Genomic DNA, 20,906 nt, shown 5'->3' with positions numbered 1-20,906 from the left:
AAAAACAAAAAAACCCTATAAAAAAAAAAAAAAAAAAAAAAAAAAAAAAAAAAAGCTAATGTATAATTCTGCCTAAGATCATTTTAAACAGTTAATTGTATCTTGTTTTTTAAAAGGAAGGATAGCAGAGTACACTATGAGATCAGCTAAAGTGTAAAGGGTGGTGTGTTGAGTCCTTTCCTCCCTAGCTGCAGATAAGTCAGCAAAAATGAGGGTGTGTTTGAGTAGTTAAGACCATAGTCCCTGCAGCAAGTTGTTCAAGCCTACAGTACTGTCTCCTGAAAACACCAGTGCACGGGCCGCTCACATCTCTATCGAGTAGGGAAGACAGAGACTTTGTGAGCTTTGTTTCCCGTGGCAAAGTACAGTTACCTATTTTTTTTTTTTTTAACCTCATACAGTCCTATGAGGTCATTATTATTTATTCTCTGTCCACAGAAGAAACTAAGCTCAGGGAGCCTATGTGCCTTCCTGGGGTACTAAGCTAGGAGGCAGCACACCCAGAACTTGGACCCTGGGTTCAAAAAGAGCTAGAAAATTCCCCTCTAGTCCACTTCCCATACACAAGCAAGAATAATTGCCGGCCACTGATGCTTCTCATGATGAAGCAGAGCTTCCAGAGTATTGGAGTATGGGTTCTGTGTGGCAGCATGATGAAGCCAAGTCCTGGGAGTAGGACCTCAGCCCCACACTACCTCATTCTGGACCCAACTCCAGCCTGCCTTCTAGACTTGCGGCCATCCTGCTTAACCTCTATTCAGGCACAGGATTGTGGACCAGGACTTGCCCCCTGCACACCATACTCCGTGCACCTGTAACCATTCTTCCCATTTGGCTTCACTTCTACTGTAACTCCAGGTTTTCTTAAAAGTCACTAATTCTAAGATTAAGTAAAAATTTTTCCACTAGTCCTCTTTCTAGCGCAGGATCCCTTCAGGTGCTCCTCCTAGTGGCCACTTAATCTCACCATCACCCACCAGAGGTAGACTGTGGGCACTACAGAAGAGTAAAATTACTGAAGCAATTCTGTCTTACTATGGCTTCTCTCTGACTGTAAGTGGAGACTGTTATTTTCCAGCCACCCAAACCCAAATAATCACACAAAAACTATATTAATTGCAATACTGTTTGGCCAGTGGTTCAGACATATTGGTAGCTAGCTCTTACATCTTAAATTAACCCATTTTTATTAATCTATGTATTGCCATGAAACTGTGGCTTACCAATAAGGTTCTGGCATGTTTCTCCTTTGGCAGTTACATAGCGCCTGCCTGATTCCACCTTCTTTTCTCCTCTATCTCTGCTTGGACTTCCTGCCTTGCTATATTCTACCCTGCCATAGGCCAAAGCAGCTTCTTTTTTATTGGTAATAAAACATATTCACAGCGTAGAGGGGGGAATCCCACATCATCTGGCCTTGTGCCTTAGGGTTCAAGTAAAGTCTGCCTGCCTCCTTGGCAACAGGGAATACCTCTCCCTGTGACTTGTTTCCCAGCTACGCTAGCCTGGCTGTGGTTTTCTCTTCACAGAGCATGCATCAGCAGCGCCGACTCCAGCACCAGCAGATCCAGAAGGAGCTGGAAAAAATCCAGCTCCTGCAGCAGCAGCAGCTGCCCTTCCACCCACATGGAGACCTTACTCAGGACCCCGAGTTCCTGGACTCATCTGGCCTCTTCTCAGAAAGCTCAGGCACCAACAGCTCCAGCCCATCCCCCAGAGCCTCCAACCACTCACTCCACTCCAGCACCAACCCCTCCCTGGAGCAGGATGAAGAGGGTAAAGACAGTTCCCATAGTATCTTTGAACATCACTTGAAACATAGAACCCCAGGTCATTCCTGAGGGTTCTCCATGTTCTTCCCTGGCTTCTTCCCACCTATGGATCTCTGTGATAGGGGGTTTCTGTCCCATTCATGGTATCTTCTGTTTGAGGGCCTTCTTCCTCCATCTTTCCTCTACAGGGCTATGAACTGCTGTTAACCAGAGGGAAGTTTCCCATCTGGCTTAAGTGAATTCCTGAGACCAGCCACTGGCCAAGTTCAGAAGTGACGCAGTGACCTACTTTCTTCTTGGGGAATGGGCTTAGCCAATGGTTAGGGTCCATATTCTGGGAGGATTGCCACAGAGATTGTGAAGGGGCCTTAGAGCCGCTAGTTCTAAGCAGCCTCTTTCTTTTACCTGTTTCACCATACTGAGACATTTTAGATATGGATCTTTGAGGTAGACCTTTCATCATTTTTGCTCACCATTAACTAAATATGAGACTCTACAGAGAATCCTATTCTTTGGGAAAGCTTCAGACTCCTGAGTTAATATAAGGGTAGAAACAATGTAGGAATAGGGGGCAAAATGCTGGGTAGGAGGCAGTGACCCTGGTCATAATTGAACAGTGGGTCTAACTAGCTCTTGCCCACCAGGAATCTGGGTATTTAGGCCCTCTTAAATCCCAAGTCTTACTCAGAAATCAGGAAGCTTCAAAATTCTTTAGTTGATGTCTGTTTAAAATGACTGCTTCTTTTCCCTGTTTTATTCCAGATGAGGAAACTAGAATGGTGGTTGTTGGGAAAATTTCATTCTGCCCCAAGGATGTCCTGGGCCATGGAGCTGAGGGCACAATTGTATACAAGTAAGTGGTGTCATCTAGTCCCCCAACTTTGTGAGTGCTTGTAGGATTGAAGTTTTAAGTGCCAGGCTCCTGGGACATATCAAGGTCAAAGTGGTGACCAAGGCAAGTGAGCCTTGTCTTCATTGAGCTCCTACATAGTCTTAGAGTTTCTGTTGCTGTGGTAAACACCATGACCAAAAGCACCTCGGGAGGAAGGGGCTTGTTTTACTTCTACTTCCGCATCACAGTTCATTGAAGAAAGTCAGGATAGGAACTCAAGGCAGGATTTGAAGTAGAAGCCATGAGGAGTGCTGCTTACTGGCTTGCTCCTCACGGCTTGCTTAGCCTGCTTCTTATATACCTCAGGACCACCTGCCCAGGGGTGATACCATTGACAGTGGGCTTGGCCTTCCCACATCAGTCACCAGCTCCGAAAATGTACTTCAGAATTGCTTATAGGCAGATCTTATGGAGTCATTTTCTCAGTTGAGAATCCCTCATCCTAATGACTCTAGTTTGTGTCAAGTTGACTTAAAGCTATTCAGGATGGTGAAAGAGATGTACATAGTCACTGTAGGTTGCTAGTGGTTGGCAGGGCCTCTGGGTCTTGATGGTGGGGTGCCTGATACTAGAAGAAGAAGCATTGGTGACTTAAAGGGCTGATCTCATGTCTACAGCCCAACATGCACTAACCAAACTCAGTTAGTTACTTCTTGTCCTACAGAGGCATGTTTGACAACCGTGATGTGGCTGTGAAGAGGATCCTCCCTGAGTGTTTTAGTTTTGCAGACCGTGAGGTCCAGCTGCTTCGAGAATCAGATGAGCATCCGAATGTGATCCGCTACTTTTGCACAGAGAAGGACCGGCAGTTCCAGTACATTGCCATTGAATTGTGTGCAGCCACCCTGCAAGAGGTGGGTCTGGGTGGCCTTCTGGTCCCTGGGGTCAGTGACAGCTTTGCCACAGCCACTGCAGCCTCTCTCCCACCAACTGGGATGTGTTCATGAAGTATCTACTTACTATTTTTAAACTTTGCTTTATTAACTTTATTGAATTTACTGTACAACAACTTGGTGTATATCTATGTCCACTAACCACTAACACAAATACAGAGAAATTTTTATCACCACAGTCTTTGTGAAGTAGCCCACTCAGCATTCCTGGCCAGTTTGGTTGCAGTTGGCAAGTCTCTTGCTCCCTCTCTTCTAGGGAACCTAGTAGGTTCTTCCCATCTCTGGTCATTTGCTGGTACAGGCTTAGAGGTTGCTGGTTGATAACTTCAAGCTGTCAGAGCATCCCACAAAATCCTTTTGCTCCATATTCAGACTCACCCAGAACATTCCAGTATCATTTGGGTTCTCCTGTAGGCTTGCCAATGCCACGAAATGAACCTGCCTTATTATCTTCATTGTAAATTAATAAACTGGAGCTTTGTTTATGAGTTTAAGTCAGCCTATGACTTTAGGGGGTCTGTTGAACAATATGAGTTGAATTGAGAATGTTGTCAGTAAAATGAAATCAAAAGAAATGATACAGACCTAGAAGTCCTGAAGGTGCTGTGCTGTGACCTTGCCATTGTGCCTCTTGCAGTATGTGGAGCAGAAGGACTTTGCCCACCTTGGCCTAGAGCCCATCACCTTGCTTCAGCAGACTGCCTCAGGCCTGGCACACCTGCACTCTCTCAACATAGGTAAGAGAATTCTCTTTGCCAGACTCAAGTCCCAGGTGGGGGCAGCTATCTGGCCTTCATAGGAGAAAGGAATATGTAAGTCTCTTGACAGGTTGTGTAGGAGTTTGAGGGAGAACCTTAGATAACTGAAAACCGAATGTTTTGAAGATTGCAGCAGATACTTAGAAGTCTGACAAGGACCCACAACCCCCTGTAGGAAGCTGGGGTCACTCGTGGTAAGCTCTGAATGAACCGGAAGCTCTCTTCTAGTTCACAGGGACCTGAAACCCCACAACATTCTCCTCTCCATGCCCAATGCACACGGCAGGATCAAGGCCATGATCTCTGACTTTGGCCTCTGCAAGAAGCTGGCAGTGGGCAGGCACAGTTTCAGCCGCCGCTCAGGGGTACCTGGCACTGAAGGCTGGATTGCCCCAGAGATGTTGAGTGAAGACTGCAAGGAGAACCCTGTAAGTAAATGGGAATATTTTTAAGAAAATCACAGTGTTATCCTGTTAGTTCTCAAGCTGTGACGGCCCAGGCACACATGGCGACAGAATGACACCCCTCTAACAAAGGACTGTTCCAGGTCCTGATAGAGGCATGAGAAGACAGATGTGAGCAGCTGTCTCTTACCCAGCTCTTCAGTCACTTTCTAACCCCTTTTCACTTGGGAACCTGGAACTTGCCTCAGATGAGCAGACCTGCAGTCTTCATTTAAGTTTGTTTTGTTTCCCTAGAGTTTTGTTTGAAGAATTTGTAGTCCTGCAGAAAATTGAAAGAATGTTAGGACCCATGTGTTTTCATCCAGAGTCTTTGTTACTACACAATATGGATTTGCTCTCTCTCCCTGTATTTACCTGTGGCTGGGTCATTTACATATAGGGAGCCTTTGCCCCTAAATGTTGCAACGCCTGTTTCTAAGAGCAGTGCCTTCTCCCACCGTCTTGTTACAGCTGTACAGTCATCACTCTTCCCATCCTGTCTCCTTACACACAGTCCATGCTCACTCCCCCAGCTGGCACTCAAGTCCTTCACAGCTAGTTTCGTATTCCAGGACTCTGTTGAATTTGACTGTATCTATAAATTCCCAGCAGCCTCCCTACCTGTTTTGTTCTTTGATGCTTATTCTTTTTTAAAAAACAAAAACAAAAAACCATTTTTTAGAATTTTCTTAACTTATTTATGTGCATTGGTGTGAAGGTGTCTGGAACTACAGACAGTTGTGAGCTGCCATGTGGGTGCTGGGAATTGAACCAAGGTCCTCTGGAAGAGTAGCCAGTGCTCTTAACCTCTGAGCCATCTCTCCAGCCCATTGACGCTTATTCTTAAGAAGTTCTTGAATGCCCCATTCTAGGCTACTTTGCTTGTTTCATCATGACTGTGTTTCACAACTCTCTCTGTTCTTTATATTTCCTGTAAGCTAGAAGTTAAGTCTAGAGGCTTGATTAGATTCAAGAGAAATGTTTCAGGTGAATAGATCACAGGTCGAGGAGGAACGTGATGTTGGATTGTGCTCTGATCGGTGTGCTAACTCCGGGCACCTGGCAGAGCCAGCGTCCCAGGCTATTAGCCCCAAGCCCATGACCTTGACATCAGTCAGGACCCTGAGGCAGCACTACAGTGTCCCCTGCTGTTCTGAGTAGTTCATGTTCATCATCCGCTTACCAGATTCCTTTCAGGAGGGGCTGGAATGAAATCAGGGCTGTGAGCAAAGTGATAGATGTCTGAGGCCTCCCACTCTGCCTTTCTTTCAGACCTACACAGTGGACATCTTCTCTGCAGGCTGTGTCTTTTACTATGTCATCTCTGAGGGCAACCATCCTTTCGGCAAGTCCTTACAGCGGCAGGCCAACATCCTCCTGGGCGCCTGTAGCCTTGACTGCTTCCACTCAGACAAGCATGGTGAGCAGGGGGTCTGGGTGGTTACACCTTCTGCTGGCTGTACTGCCCGTTGGGCCTTAGGAAATGCTGAAACATACAGAGTCGCTGGAGGCTGGCTAAGATCATCCTTGGAGTACTGAGACGCTGACCTGGGAAAGGCACCCTCTGGAGGCTGCTCTTTCTTAACTCGTGACAGAGAGCCTTACTGGCATGTGGGAGGATCTGTGCTCTGTAAAGTGGACTCCGATGTGTGAGGGCCACGGTTGCAAGACACAGTCCATGTCCTGTAAGGATAAACAGGTTCTGTTCTTGATCTGACCTGGACACAGAACACGTGCTTCTTCCTGACTGGGAAGTTTACTAGATTATATTAGACCATTACACCCCAGCACTGCTATGTGAAAAGATTAAAACAAAGTAATTTTTTGTACCAGGCGATGGTGACACATGCCTTTAATCCCAGTACTCAGGAGCCATAGGTAGGCAGATTTTTGTGAGTTTGAGGCCAACCTTGTCTACAAAGTAAGTTCTAGGACAGCCAGGACTGTTAAACAGAGAAATCCTGTCTCAAAAAATAAACAAACAAAAAAGTAATACTTGTTTTACTTATGAGGTTTTTTCCCCCTTATTCAGTGTAGAAAAAAAACACATTAGCATAAAGATCCATTTTTTTTAGCTTTTTTATTGTTTTTATTGAACTATACATTTTGTCCTCTCCCCTCTCCCCTTCTACCTATTCCCATGACTTCCACATTCCCAATTTACTCAGGAGATCTTGAAAACCCCATATTTTTCCCAGCACTCGGGAGGCAGAGGCAGGCGGATCTCTGGGAGTTCGAGGCCAGCCTGGTCTACAAGAGCTAGTTCCGGGACGGGCACCAAAGCTACAGAGAAACCCTGTCTCAAAAAAACCAAAAAAAAAGAAAAAAAGAAAAAAAAGAAAACCCCATATTTTCATTATACAGGGATGGATATCTGCTATCAGTGCTTTTGTTGATATATTATTATAATTGATTATCTAGATATGTATACTTACTTTTAAAAAAAAATGGGTCCAGGAGTGGTGGCATACACCTTTAATCCTAGTACATGGGAGGCAGAGGCAGGAGGAGTTCTATAAATTCAGACCAGCCTGGTCTACAGAGTGAGTTCCAGGACAGCCAAGGCTACATAGTAAGACCCTGTCTCAAAACAACAACCTAGAGATGGTGCTAATGGGTTGGCAAGATGGCTCAGCAGGGAAAGGCACTCACCTATAAGCCTGATGACCCTGGGAACCCACCTCCATAGTAAAAGGAGAGAACCAACTTCCTACAAGTTGTCCTCTGACCTCTATACGTGTGTCACACATACATGCCCTTCCTCTATACACAAAAAAATAAATGTAAAAAATGTGAGGTTTAAGACTAGAGGTTATGGAACATACTTATAGTCCTAGCACTTAGGACACTGAGTTAGGACAACCCTAAACTTGAGACCAGCCTAGGATACACAGGGAGTTCAGGTGAGCCTGAGCTGATAGGCTCCTGGAGGGAATGGGATGGGGTTAAATCATTCACTTGCAACCAGCTCATTTTTCAAATTCATCTTTTTGGTTTGTTGTTTTTTTAATGAGTCCAGTCTCTTTGAATAGCCCAGGCTAGCTTCAGTCTTCTTACATAACTCATACTGGTCTCAAAATCATCATCTTCCTGCCTCAGCTTCCTGACTACTGGGATTACAAGCCCATCATGCCTTACCTCGAATGTCATTCTAAATCCATCTGTATTCAGCCCTGGCTCATCATCTAGTATGTAAGCCTCTGGTTTGGGATATTTTTAGTCACTACTTTTTACAAACCACATAGTGAAAAATCTCTTATCAACTGATGTTTGGTGTGAATTCATTATTTTATTAGAATTCATTCCTGTAGCAGAATCTTGTATCAAAAGGCATACAAGGGTAGTTGGTAAAATGCTTACCACAAAAACATGAGGGCTTAACTTGCATTTGGATCCTCATGTATGTCATGCATCTGTAACCCCAGTACTGGAGAGGCAGAAGCAGGAGGATTCTTGGGCAGTCAGTTTAGCTGAATTGGTAAGCCCCAAGTTCAGTGAGAGACTCTTAGAAAACATTAGGTGGAGAGCAACTGAGGAAGAGATTTGACATAAACCTCTGACCTCCAGCATGCACATACATGCAAACATGTACACATATATACACATATGTACAGATACATACAAATGTGGGGGACATGCAGATTTTCAAGGTTTCTGATACTTCACTTAGCTATAGGTTGGAAATAATGGGTTGTTTGTTTTCTTCTTCTTTAGAGGATGTCATTGCTCGTGAATTGATAGAGAAAATGATTGCAATGGATCCCCAGCAGCGACCCTCTGCAAAGCATGTGCTAAAACACCCATTCTTCTGGAGCCTGGAAAAGCAGCTCCAGTTCTTTCAGGTACCTGTGTCTGTTTCTCCATCAATTTTTTTTTTTTATTCCCAAGACAGGGTTTTTCTGTATAACAGTTATGACTATCCTGGAACCTACTCTGTAGGTCAGGCTGGCCTAGAGTTCACTAAGATCCACTTGCCTCTGCCTCCAAGTGCTGGGATTAAAGGTGTGCATTACCACTGCCCAGCCTTCCATCAAATTCTTAATTCCTTCCAGATTCTGAAAAGGTAGAAAGAACAAAGAGCAAAACAAATGACATATAGAGTACAACCAAGACAAACATGATTGGCATTTGTGTTAGTAAATTCAGTGTGCCTGTCATTAAGGGGATGTGTGAGAATCACATGATACAGAATGGGTAGTCCAGCAGTGGCCATCTGAGTGCTGGAGAGACTGAGAAGTCAGTAGCTGCTCAGTAGTTATATTCTGTGCTGAAGACCTGAAAGATTTCCTAGAGAGCTCCTGGTGTTAGTCCACAGTGGAAAGCTGAAGAAGAGGGTGCCGATGTCAGTGAAGGATGGCAGCAGCAACAGAACGGGATAGGTGTTGTTATAGCAAGAAGCAAAGGCCAGCAGGCCAGACTGCTTTCCCTCGGACCTCTATATCTAGCCAGCTGTCCTAGGGTACTGTCCATGCTGGGAGAAGGCCTTTCTGGAGCTTCCCTCACAGACACCCCCAGGCATATGTTTTAGCTGATTCTAAATATGATCAAGTTGATAACTAAAATTAACCATCACATTCTGAGTTTTTTTCACCTCTCTTTTGTTATGGGGGGATCTCTGCAAGTTTGTCCCAATGAGTGACAGATGTATCTGCTCACAGGGAAAGTCAGTGGGTCGGCGTCGTGAGCTGCAGGTATCTGCAGCCTCGCTTTGAGGATGCCGTGGCCTGAGCCTAAGAGGATGCCAGTTTGCTTACAGTCCACACGCCAGTGGCTGACCTCTAATTTAGTGTGGACCAACCCCAGTGCTAGTGTTCCTGACTCTGACCCAGTACCTGTTCTCCCTCCCAGGATGTGAGTGACCGAATAGAAAAGGAGTCCTTGGATGGCCCGATAGTAAGGCAGTTGGAGAGAGGCGGGAGAGCGGTGGTGAAGATGGACTGGCGGGAAAACATCACTGTCCCCCTGCAGACAGGTGACTGTGCTATTTCTGTTCCGTTTCTGAGAACTTGATCTAGACAAGGCAGTTCCAGCTGTTGAAGTTCCATATCCCACTTCTCAGGTCTGAGACTTATTTGAGCATGTCCTGTAGACTTGTCTACATGGATACACATTTATGTTTATCCCCTAGAGTGACAGATTAATGATAGTGTCATGCTCTAAGGCGCCATTTCTGATCTGGATGAACTTCAGATGAACACCACCTTTATTTTAGGTCTAAGGTAGCATCTTTTGCAGTGACTGAGATTCACTCTAATCCAACTTCAGGACGCCAGGAATTTTCTTTTAAAATTTACATTATATCCCTTAATGTTTTTTCTAGATCTGCGAAAATTCAGAACCTACAAAGGTGGCTCTGTCAGAGATCTCCTCCGAGCCATGAGAAATAAGGTAAAGGGCTTAGGAGTGCTTTGGGGGAGGTGGCCACAGCAGATATCTCCTCCTCTGTTCATGTCTAGGTTTTTTTTTTTTTTTTTTTTCTTCATAATGGATTTCACCTTGTAGAAGCTGGGCAGCTTCAGCTGGATTTGACAAGTGTCTTAGTTACTTTTCTGTCACTGTGAAGAGACACCATGACCAAGGCAGCTGATAAAAGGAAACTTTAACTGGGGAAGCTTACAGTTCGAGAGGGTGAATCCCTGACCGTCATGGCTGGGAGCATGGCAGCAGGCAGGCAGGCATAGTGCTGGAGCAGGGGCTGAGAGCTGCATACTGATCCACAAGTTGGAGGCAGAGAAAGACTGGACCTGGCATGGGCTTTTGAAACCTCAAACCCCAGTGACATACCTCCTCCAACAAAGCCACACCTCCTAATCCTAAAAAGTCCACCAATTGGGAGCCACACTTTCAAATATAGGGACCGTTCTCATTCTAGTAACCACAACAAGTCAATGCCATGTCTCTGCTCGAATTTCCAGAGACTTTAGGATGCAGGGCTAAGTTCTAGGGACCAGTGTCTTGGGACATAGGTGTTTCATGATCTCTGCTGATTTATTGTACCCTCGGGCTGCTTGACAGACACCTTATAAGCACTGTCTAACAGGGACCTTCTGGTCACTTCCCTGTACAGGTCAAGTCTTCAGAGATTTGGGGGAAGGGTTTCTCTGTGTCTTCTTGGAGTCCTGGGGATGCTCTTGACCTGTGAGCCACCGAACAACCTTCACTTAGGGCTGACCCCAGGCGCAGAAGCAGCCTTCAGTCCTGTTAGGACAAACACTACAATTCCATGACCTTCATGGGAGGCCTGTGTTCCCTTCCAAGTGGTCAGCCTCATAGTGAAGCTACAGCTGCTCTCCTTAGGCTGAGCCTCACCCACTTTGAGCTCTACTCGTGAAGGAGGAAAGCCTACAAGCCTCCAAGACAGCAGAGATGTGTTGTTGGTACATGAATCTTTCCTTACAGAGAAGCCCTAGCACTGTCATCCTGCTGCTAAAGCTGTGTCTCTCTGCTCATTCACAGAAACACCACTACCGAGAGCTCCCTGTGGAGGTTCAGGAGACGCTGGGCTCCATCCCTGATGACTTTGTGCGCTATTTCACGTCACGCTTCCCCTACCTCCTCTCTCATACCTACCGGGCCATGGAGCTGTGCAGTCATGAGAGACTCTTCCAGACCTACTACTTGCACGAGCCCACAGAACCCCAGTCTCCAGTGACTCCAGATGCCCTCTGAGCTAGGGCAGCCCCTCTAGTGTGGTGGCCCCCACAGTGACTGTGGGTCTGATCTCTGCAGTCCATAGCTTGCTGCCTCTGGGATTAGCAGGAAGACTAAGCTCCTCAAACCACGTGCCTTGAGCTGCTGCCCTGCAGCCAGAAGAAGATAATGCTGATCCTAGGAACGGGAGAGGGGCCCTCATGACTACAGAAAGCTGAAACGACGTGGCCCTGAAGTCTCGTAGTCAGGGCTATCTACAAAGGTGGGCCTGTCCCAGAGGCTGCAAGAGGAGCATTGTCAACCTTTCACTGGATGAACTCTCTTCCACGTATATTTCTTTCTAGAATTCCTGTGGGATGGCAGTTTGGGGCCTTTCAGTGAGGGAGTAGAGGAATCCTGTTTTGCCTACATGCTAGGAGCAGCCTGGTTGGGGTGCAGCAAGTGTACCCTCTGCTGGAAATGGTCTGAGAGATTCAGGGTGCTAAGGAAGAGAAAGTTCAGAGGTGTTCTTCTTGATATAGGAGGCACCTCCAGGTGCACCAAGTTGTAAGTGTGGGGCATGGAGTTAGAGACTGGTTAGCAGTGCGTGTGGACCGCTGAGCTGTGTCTGGGAATGGAAGATGAAGAGGACATTCAGTTCTAGTTGCAGTGCTGGCCCAGCACAAGTGTGCTAAACAGTAGCTCCTGATAGATTGAATCCTGGCCATGGGAGCCAGAGATGAAGAACTTCCTGGCCATCAAGAAGGCAGCTAAGACCAGACAGGGACAGAGACAGGTCGTCAGGGCCAGAGGGGAGCAACGAGAGGGAACCTCTGAGCACATGGAGAGGCTCAGAACCAGGAGGTGAGTGATAGGGACCGTCTGCCCCAGAGCCCAGCAGATTAGCACACAGATTGTAAGCCAAAGCCTGGGGATAGAGAGCCAAGGCCAGAGCCATCATAGGCTTTTTAGGCCAGCTTTTACATTTCTGGCAGATATTAATGCGTGTGTTTTGGTCATATTGCAGAATGCTGCATTTGCATAAGTAAGTTAAATGTAGCTTGATGCTGTGAAGAAGAAATGTAAGATATAATATCTTCTGTTTTGTGTAGTACCAAAAATCACCATTCCCTCAAGAATGTATAACATTCTCTAATGCTGAAGAGTAAGACATCTTGCAACACTGTGTAAATGTATTGATATCAAAGTGATTCTATCAGTACCGTTTTTCTCTAAAATTAATTTTTAACTTTAGGTCTAGTCAGAATTTACTGTCTTCTCCCTCCCAAGAGCCTTTGATGTTAGTATATAGTCAGGGTCCAGGGGGTTGGATTCTGTGTAGACTCCTTGAGCCAGTGTGGCCTCTGACATGTAGTCCTGGTGAGCTGAGGCTTGTTCTGTTCTGTGCTAAGAGTAGCCTCGGCAACTCTATGCACTGCACTGACTAGTCATGGCTGCTGCATCCCCTGAGAGGTCTTCTGGTGTGCTGGTACAGGGCCACTTACCCAAAGCTTCTCTGCTGCTGTGGAATTTGATTTCCTTACTTTCATGGTGGCCAAAGTGAACTCTTTCTTAACCTCCTCCATCTTTGAACCTCATGGGTAACTCTGTTTAGACCTTGGAATTTCAGCCCCCATGGCTGACTTCCTGCTCATCTCTTACCATAGCACTTTGCCAGTGGGCCCAAGAGGGGACAGCCTAAGACCAATGGCAGGAGGTGCAACCAGTGTGGTCTAACAGGCTTGCCTCTGAGACTGCTGCCTACCTTGTTCCTCCTGGCTGAGTTTCTCTTTGGGAAGTGCTGAAGTCTTTTATAAAGGCCCAGCGTGGTGTTATCTCCCAGTCTGCCTTGGGTCAGCTTTTCAAATGTTCTTGCCACTTATCAGATCAGTTTCTAACCAATCAAATTTCCAAAAGTTCTCTATTCATCGTACTTATTTGTAGAAACCTTCCGTAGAGCTAGATAGGATATGAGACACTTGGGACGCAGAGAGTACAGAAAGACTTGTGCCTTTTAAAGCCTCGTGAGAGTCATTAGCACACAGTGTCAGGGCAGAAAGAAAACTCAAGTGGGTAGGAAGGGTGTATATTTGGGGTTTGCCCCACTTGTGCCTTAAAACTGTCCCATCTCGAAAATCAATCAGCTGTGGTCAGCTCACCTCTGATTGTCCTCTAGAAACCAGGCAGTTGTTAGCTCTCCAGGTGTGTAGTGAAAACACTGTGGGCATCTGGGATGCTCAGCAAGAGACACTGCCTGCCTTCAGTCCAGACCAACTCTGTACCATTGTCACATCTTCAGAGGCTCTAGGAGCCCTGGAAGACGCCCAGCTGTCTCCAGGTACAGCATCTTCAGCTTTAGGATGGAACTGAGTTATGTCTGGGATGTTACCTTTGTTTAAACTTTGTCTTGTGTTCAACTTTAAGTTCAGAAAGTATGCTGTGTCATTAGTACCAAAGCACTTGCACTTTTGGGAACATAGGTGTCACTTGGTAAATCACTAGGCCATCTGGAGACTGAAGGTGAACCCGGCAGAGGTGTTTCCTGCTCTCAGTACAGCAGTAGCTGTAGGCTCTTCCCATGATGCACTACAGAGAAGGTGGAGGTCTGAGGTCAGCAGGTAAAGCCAAGTGCTTTCCACCGACTTTGAAGATAGGCATGAGACTCTCCTCAGAGCCTTTACTTTCTGGAGGTTTTGTGTACATGTGATTTAGTTAGCTGCCGAAGCTCCTTTCCCCAAAACGAAAGGCTAATTGATTAGCTGCTGCTGTGACCTGCAGAGCCACCCCTGGCTGCAGACTCTGCTGTGCTGGCCACCTGCTTGTCATCTGCAGGGCTTTGGTCCTGCATGGCCTCCTGTAGGTCCCACTCTCCATCTGCCCTGGGTCTGCTCTTGGTTCATGGTCTTCATTGCCACGGTCCAGAGGTGCAGGAAGAGCTGGAAGAGCAGCCACAGCTGCCCTGGAAATTCCCCGCTTGCCCTTCTCTGTGATTGGTTTTCCCACAGTGCTGTCCTTGCCCATCACTCACATCTAGAAGCCACGGTGTTGGCCGCCAGGGCCTTTCATCGGCTTCTCCTTCTGAAGGCTATCAGACTTCTAGCTGAGCCAAAGTGCCTGCTCTCTCCCCATTCTTGGTTTTCGTTATGGACTAGTGATTTTCCACGTGTAATTTGGGTTGCTTTGGGCACTTAGGTCTCTTCTGTACTTATTAGGAAGCCACAGAGGTACATCTATGTTGAGCTTCCCTCTGGAGCAACCTTAGCCACACTGTTTGCCAGTCCTGTCACCTCAGCTCTCTGTTCCCCATGTGTTTGGTGGGTATAGTATTCCTTCCCAGTTGTCCCTAAAACTGTGACGGTGGAGTCCCCACTCACTAAGCATTACCAGCTTCCCCACACAAAGACCTTGTGTAGTTCATTTTGCGATGACCTATTTATTGAATCTATTTATATTTATTTAATTTTTACTCTGAAGTATATCCGGTTACAATTGCACTTGCTTAAAGCACATACGATCTGTGTGGACAATACCCCTGACCATTTTAAAACTGGAAAAGAAAAGTTACACTGTATCCTGCCACCTTTTGATAACCTTGTCTTTAAAGGGTGAATAATTTGGTCTGGGTAAAATGTTAATTTTTAGATGATTTTTAAAAAAATCTTGTGCCATGTGTCTTCTGTAGACAGTTAATTGTTTAATTGATGTGTGCTGATTGTGTGATTCACTCCTCTTTATGGAAACTAAAATATTCTTTTTAGCTTTATATTTTATAAACTGCCAGATTGTACATCTATTCTGTGTATTTTTAAAGCTTGTATTATGAGGGCCGTTATCTAAGTTGAACGGTTATTTTTGTACCTCCTGTACAGTTTTATAATTCTGCTCATTGATGAAGGTGAGTTATGCTGAGCCAACCACAAATAAAGGTAGTTTTAGATTTGGGAGTTGCTTTGCTTCTTAAAGACTTAAGTCCTGCATGAAGCAGGCAGCCGGGCCCACCATCTTCTTCCAGGGGTGCAGCATCTAAGTGGCCTGAGCAGCTAGTTAAGCTGTGAGAAAATGGATCCCTGGTATCTACACCTTGGTTCCGGAGCTCGAACATCCATCCTCCTTGGGGGCTGTTGAGGAAAAGATTGTCTCGGAATGTTGCGGGAGATTTCCTGGAGTATCATTTACCTGAATTTCAGGAGGGTGGCCCATTGGAAATGACCTGCCACGTATTGGGAATTAGACTCCCAGTCAGTCTGGAGTATGTGTGTGGTGAGTAGGATTCTGGGATGAGATACCTGGGAAGAGAGAGCTTGTGATTGACTCCACTAACAAAGCGCTGGGGAACTGGGACAGTCTGACCTGGCACATGTTAGCAGCTCCTCGCCAGACAGCTGTGCCCCAGGGATGTGCTCCTGCAGCCTAAGGTCAGTTTAGTCTCCCCAAGGCAGGACTGTTCACACAGTACTGACCCCAGGATCCCACAGGTACTGTGGATGCTAACCAGCCGTCCCCTCCCACTTCATGCATTAAGAGCCTAGGAGGGTCCTGAGACTTGTGATCATTTAGTACTTCAGAAGGACCCAGCCATATCTCCAGAAGATTATAGTGATACTTTATTTGTGTTTTAAATCAGAGTGCAAAGCCAGCCACACTAGTCACCCAATACGTGTCAGGCAGTGGTGGCACACACCTTTAATCCAAGCACCCACGCTAGTTAGCCATAGAGGCCAGGTGGTGGTGCACGCCTTTAACCCCAGCACTGTGAAGGAATATAAGGCGGGATGAGACAGGAACTTGCTTTCTCTTTAGTCTGAAGATTTTGTAAAGGTAAGTGCTCCCTAGTGGCTGTCTGCTTTGCTTCCCTGATCTTTCAGCTTGAACCCCAATATCTGTCTCTGGTTTTTTATTATTTGTGCGTTAGGAGACTGAGACCAGCTTCTCCCATGGTCCATAAAAACCTGCTGAAGTTTGGTCCCCGCAATGACACTACTGAGGGGCTACAATTAGGTCATTGGGAGTGTGCCCTTAAGGGATCTGGGCTCCTCCTCTTCCTCTCTCTCTTTCTGGTCACAAAGTGAGTCATTCTCTCTGTTGGCTCAGGGTGGGTAGAGAGGCAGCGGACAGGTGTGATGGGAGAGACACAGGTCTGTCCCCCAGAACTCTATGATCTCATTAGAGTCACTCTGCTCCTACCTGCAGAAAACATCCTGGTCTCCACTGCATCCCAGAGTAAGAATCGGGCATGTGTTCTCTGGAAAGAGCAAAGGAGGCTGGGAAAGCCAGTGTCCAGCACTGTCCACCTCCACCGTGGGAGATTCTCCCACCACAAGAAGAGGGTCACTGCCAGGCACAACCACATGCTAATGGCTGTGTTATCTGCAGTTATTTCGTCAGGTTCTACTCACTAATTAAAAAAAAAAAAGGCAAACAAACCCTGTAAACTCAGTGCTTGTTGGATTTCTCCACTTTTGAACAGCCACACCCGGCCTCTTCCTAAGAAACAGTACGTTCCCCCTTCTGGTCCCCAGTTGAGCGCACTGGTTTTATTAACCCATGACATAGAAGTTAAGAGGGAGAGGGGCTGGGTGTAGTCGGACTCTCCTTTAATCCCAGCACTCAGGAGGCAGAGGCAGGCAGGTCTCTGTGAGTTTGAGGCCAGCCTGGTCTACAACCCAGAAGGATTACAAGGAGTTCAGATCTAGCTTGGTCCTCCTAGGCACCTCCTGCGTGTCCATCCCTCTGCCCTTCAGTCCTGGGTGTCTTAAAAAGAGTCCCTCGGGGAGCTGGAGAGAGAGCATACTGGTTAAGAGTGTTCCATGCTCTTGCAGAGGATCTCAGTTCGGTTCCCAGCATCCTCGTGGGCTGTCTCACAATCACTTATAACTCCAGCTCCAGAGGACCTAATGCTCTCTTCTGACCTCTGTGAGCACCCGAACTCATATGCACATGCCTGCATGCAGACAAAACACGTACATGTACAATTAAAAACAAAATAGTTCATCCAACTGCCTGGTGACCCACACCTGTAACCCCAGCCCTTGGGGGGGCCTGAGGCAGGATTGTCACAAGGTCTAGACCAACCTAGGCTATTCAGTGAATTTCAGGCCAGCCTTGGCTACAGAGTGAAATTCTGTCTCAAATCACACAGTTTCTCAGGGACCCATTTGCGTCCAAATCTACCTTCAAACATGAAATGTTTGGTGCAGCCACCCTGCCCAGAGATGTTAATTCTCTTCTAAGAGTAGGTGGCAGGAAGCTTACTCTCTCCACCACTAGAAGGCGCTCGTGTACTGTCCACCCTAATTCCTGCTGCGGTGGACTGTCCAGTACGGCCACTAGGATGATCAGCCTGCATGCTGATCTGACTCCACACTCTGTGTGTGGGACTCCCCTGAGATGAGGCTAGGGTCCAGCCCAGAGACCATATGTTCATGGGTGTTTTGCCTGCATGTATGTTTGTATACCACACACATGCAGTGGCCATGGAGACCAGAAGAGGGCATCAGATCCCCTGGGACTAGCTTTAACAATTGTAAGCCAGTGAGTGCTGGATTGAACCAGGGTCCTTTGGATCTTAGCTGCTGAGCCACCTCTCCCAAGGACCTGGCTTTCTAAAGCCAACCCCTTCATTAGCTGGTAGTTCTCTAAGAGCGCACAGCCACACGCTCTTCTCATTGTGAGTTAATATGGACCAGAATATATGCCGTCCTGTCCTTTGTAGAGTGAGGGTGATCGTGGAGCTGGACATTCTCTCTGGACCCCTGCAATAGTCCAGGTACCACAGTGTCCTTGGAAACAGTCTACAGAGACGCAGATAAGCACGTGTCCAAATACCAACTGTATCGACCAAACTTCTTGTGTGCCTATTGTTTACAGGCCCCTGATGGATGTTTACAAATTACCTGTGCAAACCCATGATTCCAGACTGATCCACAGCCTCTTATTTGGCCTCTCAGTCCACCATGAGACTCTGGCCTTCTCTGCCCTGGCCAACACTTTGCTCTTCTTTCTGCTGGTGGTTAGTTGGCGGTTACTGAAATTGACAGCCCTTCCTCATTCTGCTGGAACAATGTGTACACCCTTTCTACACCCAAGGGAGAAAAGGGGTCAACTCAGAATAACCAGACCATTAACAATGTGCCTTTGCTAAGCCAACAGTGACATGCGTGTCCCAATTGCTCTTTACAATGTGGAGTACAAATGTGTTTTACAGTATAGCATATGTGAAAGTGTCCCCTCTGTCCTCCTGTCCCCTTGCTTACTGGCTTGAGATATGATTACCTCCCCCAATATGCCACCATTGCTATACACCACCAAACCAGTGGCCCCCATCCGGGACTTTAGACCTCTAAAGCTGAATTTTTTTTTTCCTAAGTTTGATTACCAGGGCTGAAGACATACCTCACTGGTTAAGAGCATTTGCCTGCTCTTCCAGAGGACCGGGGCTCAATTCCTACCCCCCACGTGGTAGCTCATAACTACCTGTAACTCTGGTTCTAGGGGATCCGATGCCACCTTCTGGCCTCCATGGGCACCAGGCACGCATACTCTACACAGATCTATACACATAAAATAATACAGAAATAAATAATTGTTACCTCGGAGGTTTTGTTGTTGACAATATGATGCTGACTGGTACAGATGTCTACCCCAATTTATGTCTACAACAGATACTGCTAAAAAACTGGTCACAGCAGTCCTTGGCTTGCCAGCAGTGTGGCAGGACATTTTAAAATTACTTTGAGCCAGGCAGTGGTGGTGCACGCCTTTACTCTCAGCACTCAGGAGGCAGAGGCAGGCAGACCTCTGTGAGTTCAAGGCCAGCCTGGTCTGTAAGAGCTAGTTTCAAGACAGGCTCTAAAGCTACAGAGAAACGCTGTCTTAGAAAAAAAAAAATACTTTGAAGCCAGGTTTTATGGTGCACGCCTCTAAACCTAGCACCCAAGAGACAGAGACAGGTAGATCTCTGAGTTCAGGCCAACCTGGTCTACAGAATAAGTTCCAGGGCAGCCAGGACTACACAGAGAAATCCTGTCTCCAGCGGGTAAGGAGAGGAATGCTTTGAAGAAACTGAGGCAAAAATGCACTGAGAAAAACTGTACAGCCAGCAGACCATCAATCAGCATTCATGGTTGGCATTCGTCCGCGGTCTGGAAGATTCTGTGGAGTCCTGATGGCTGAACTAGAGCTCTAACCACTGTGGATTGTGAAACTGACCCATGGGAAGAAGATCCTTGGTGTGTCTGGTACCCACCCCATCCCCATGCCCAAATTTCAGACTTCCTGCTCGTTTAAAACAAAGCCACCTGCTAGAGGAATACTTGCTGGTTGGGGCTACAGACTCTGTGCTACTGACTGGACAGGCACAGTGAGGGACTCATTCCATCAAAGGCCTCAAGAACCTGCACTCAAGGGGAGTAAATAGGATTGCAGTTCTTCTGTAACTTGCACAGAGCGGCCATCTGCTACAGCAGGCCCACTCTGCGTATGTTCCCAAAGAACTGAAAGCCGAGACTGCCCAGCCCCTTCCATTTTCAAGGGTATAGTTCTGCAGTCTTAGATACCCGCATCTTTCTGCAGCCGCTGGCATATTTCTAGCTGAGAAGCTTAGAGAAAGGAACATAGTCCCCCAATGTCTTTCAAGGATGGTCTCCAAGTGATTTAAGATGTCCCACAAGGTCCTTGCTCCCTTTGAAAAGATTTTGTTTCAGGTCAAGATTTCGGAGTCTCAGTCAGCGGTCACTTGGCTCTGTTGTTCCTTCCTGGGCAATGGGGAGGCAGAACATTGTGACAGGGAGCACAAGGAAGACTTGATATGTTCACTTTATGGTGGCCAGGGAGCAGGGAAAAAAAAGAAAATAAAAGTAGGAATTTGAGCCGACGAGGTGGCTCAGCAGGTAAAGGTGTATACCGTACCTGATACCTGAGTCCGGTCCCCAAGACCCATGTGGTAGGAAAGAGCTGACTCCCATAAATTGTTCTCTGACCTCCACTGTGTGGCATGCACATCTGCATTCATGAACTTGCACACGCTAAATAAATAAATGCAGTAATGCTTTTTAAAAAGACAATGAGGCCAGGTGGTGGTAGTGGCGCACACCTTTAATCCCAGCACTCAGGAGGCAGAGGCAAGCAAATCTCTTAAAACCAGCCTGGTCCAGGACAGCCAGGACTACACAGAGAAATCCTGTCTCAAAATAAATAAATAAATAAATAAATAAATAAATAAATAAATAAATAAAATACAATGGGAATTTTCACACACGTTCATAACAACATTATTTAAAACTGCAAGGATATGGAAGGAACACAGTGTCCAGCTGTGGGCAGGTGAGTGATAGATGTGTGTGTGATATTACAGAGTTACAGTCTGCAGCCTTAGGAAAGGGTGTTCTACCGCATGCCGTCACCCAGATGAGCCCGGGGAAGTCACACCCAATGACATGAAGCCATTACAAAAGGACCCAGAGAAGTCAGACAGAGACAGAAAGTAGAGTGGGAGTTGCCAGGGTTGGGGAAGGAGGGAG

General features: G+C 46.6%; 1 protein-coding gene across 1 annotated transcript in view; it reads left to right on the top strand.

The window, feature by feature from the left end:
• Ern1 (endoplasmic reticulum to nucleus signaling 1) overlaps nt 1-15,330 on the top strand; it is a 91,848-nt gene extending 76,518 nt beyond the window's left edge. Inside the window, exons 13-22 of the mRNA XM_050164249.1 lie at nt 1,530-1,776; nt 2,535-2,625; nt 3,329-3,518; nt 4,195-4,294; nt 4,544-4,743; nt 6,031-6,178; nt 8,473-8,600; nt 9,607-9,730; nt 10,079-10,146; nt 11,215-15,330. Coding sequence (XP_050020206.1) covers nt 1,530-1,776; nt 2,535-2,625; nt 3,329-3,518; nt 4,195-4,294; nt 4,544-4,743; nt 6,031-6,178; nt 8,473-8,600; nt 9,607-9,730; nt 10,079-10,146; nt 11,215-11,427 — 1,509 coding nt within the window. The 3' untranslated portion in view covers nt 11,428-15,330. The remainder of the gene's footprint in view (nt 1-1,529; nt 1,777-2,534; nt 2,626-3,328; nt 3,519-4,194; nt 4,295-4,543; nt 4,744-6,030; nt 6,179-8,472; nt 8,601-9,606; nt 9,731-10,078; nt 10,147-11,214) is intronic.
• The last annotated feature ends 5,576 nt before the right edge of the window (nt 15,331-20,906 follow it).

This window comes from Alexandromys fortis, unplaced genomic scaffold (genome assembly GCF_014885135.2).
Source record: "Alexandromys fortis isolate MF-2015 unplaced genomic scaffold, M_Fortis_MF-2015_v1.1 scaffold_156, whole genome shotgun sequence".
NCBI lineage: Eukaryota > Metazoa > Chordata > Mammalia > Rodentia > Cricetidae > Alexandromys > Alexandromys fortis.
Note: the sequence above shows the minus strand (reverse complement) of the source record. Positions and strands in the feature narration are given on the sequence as shown.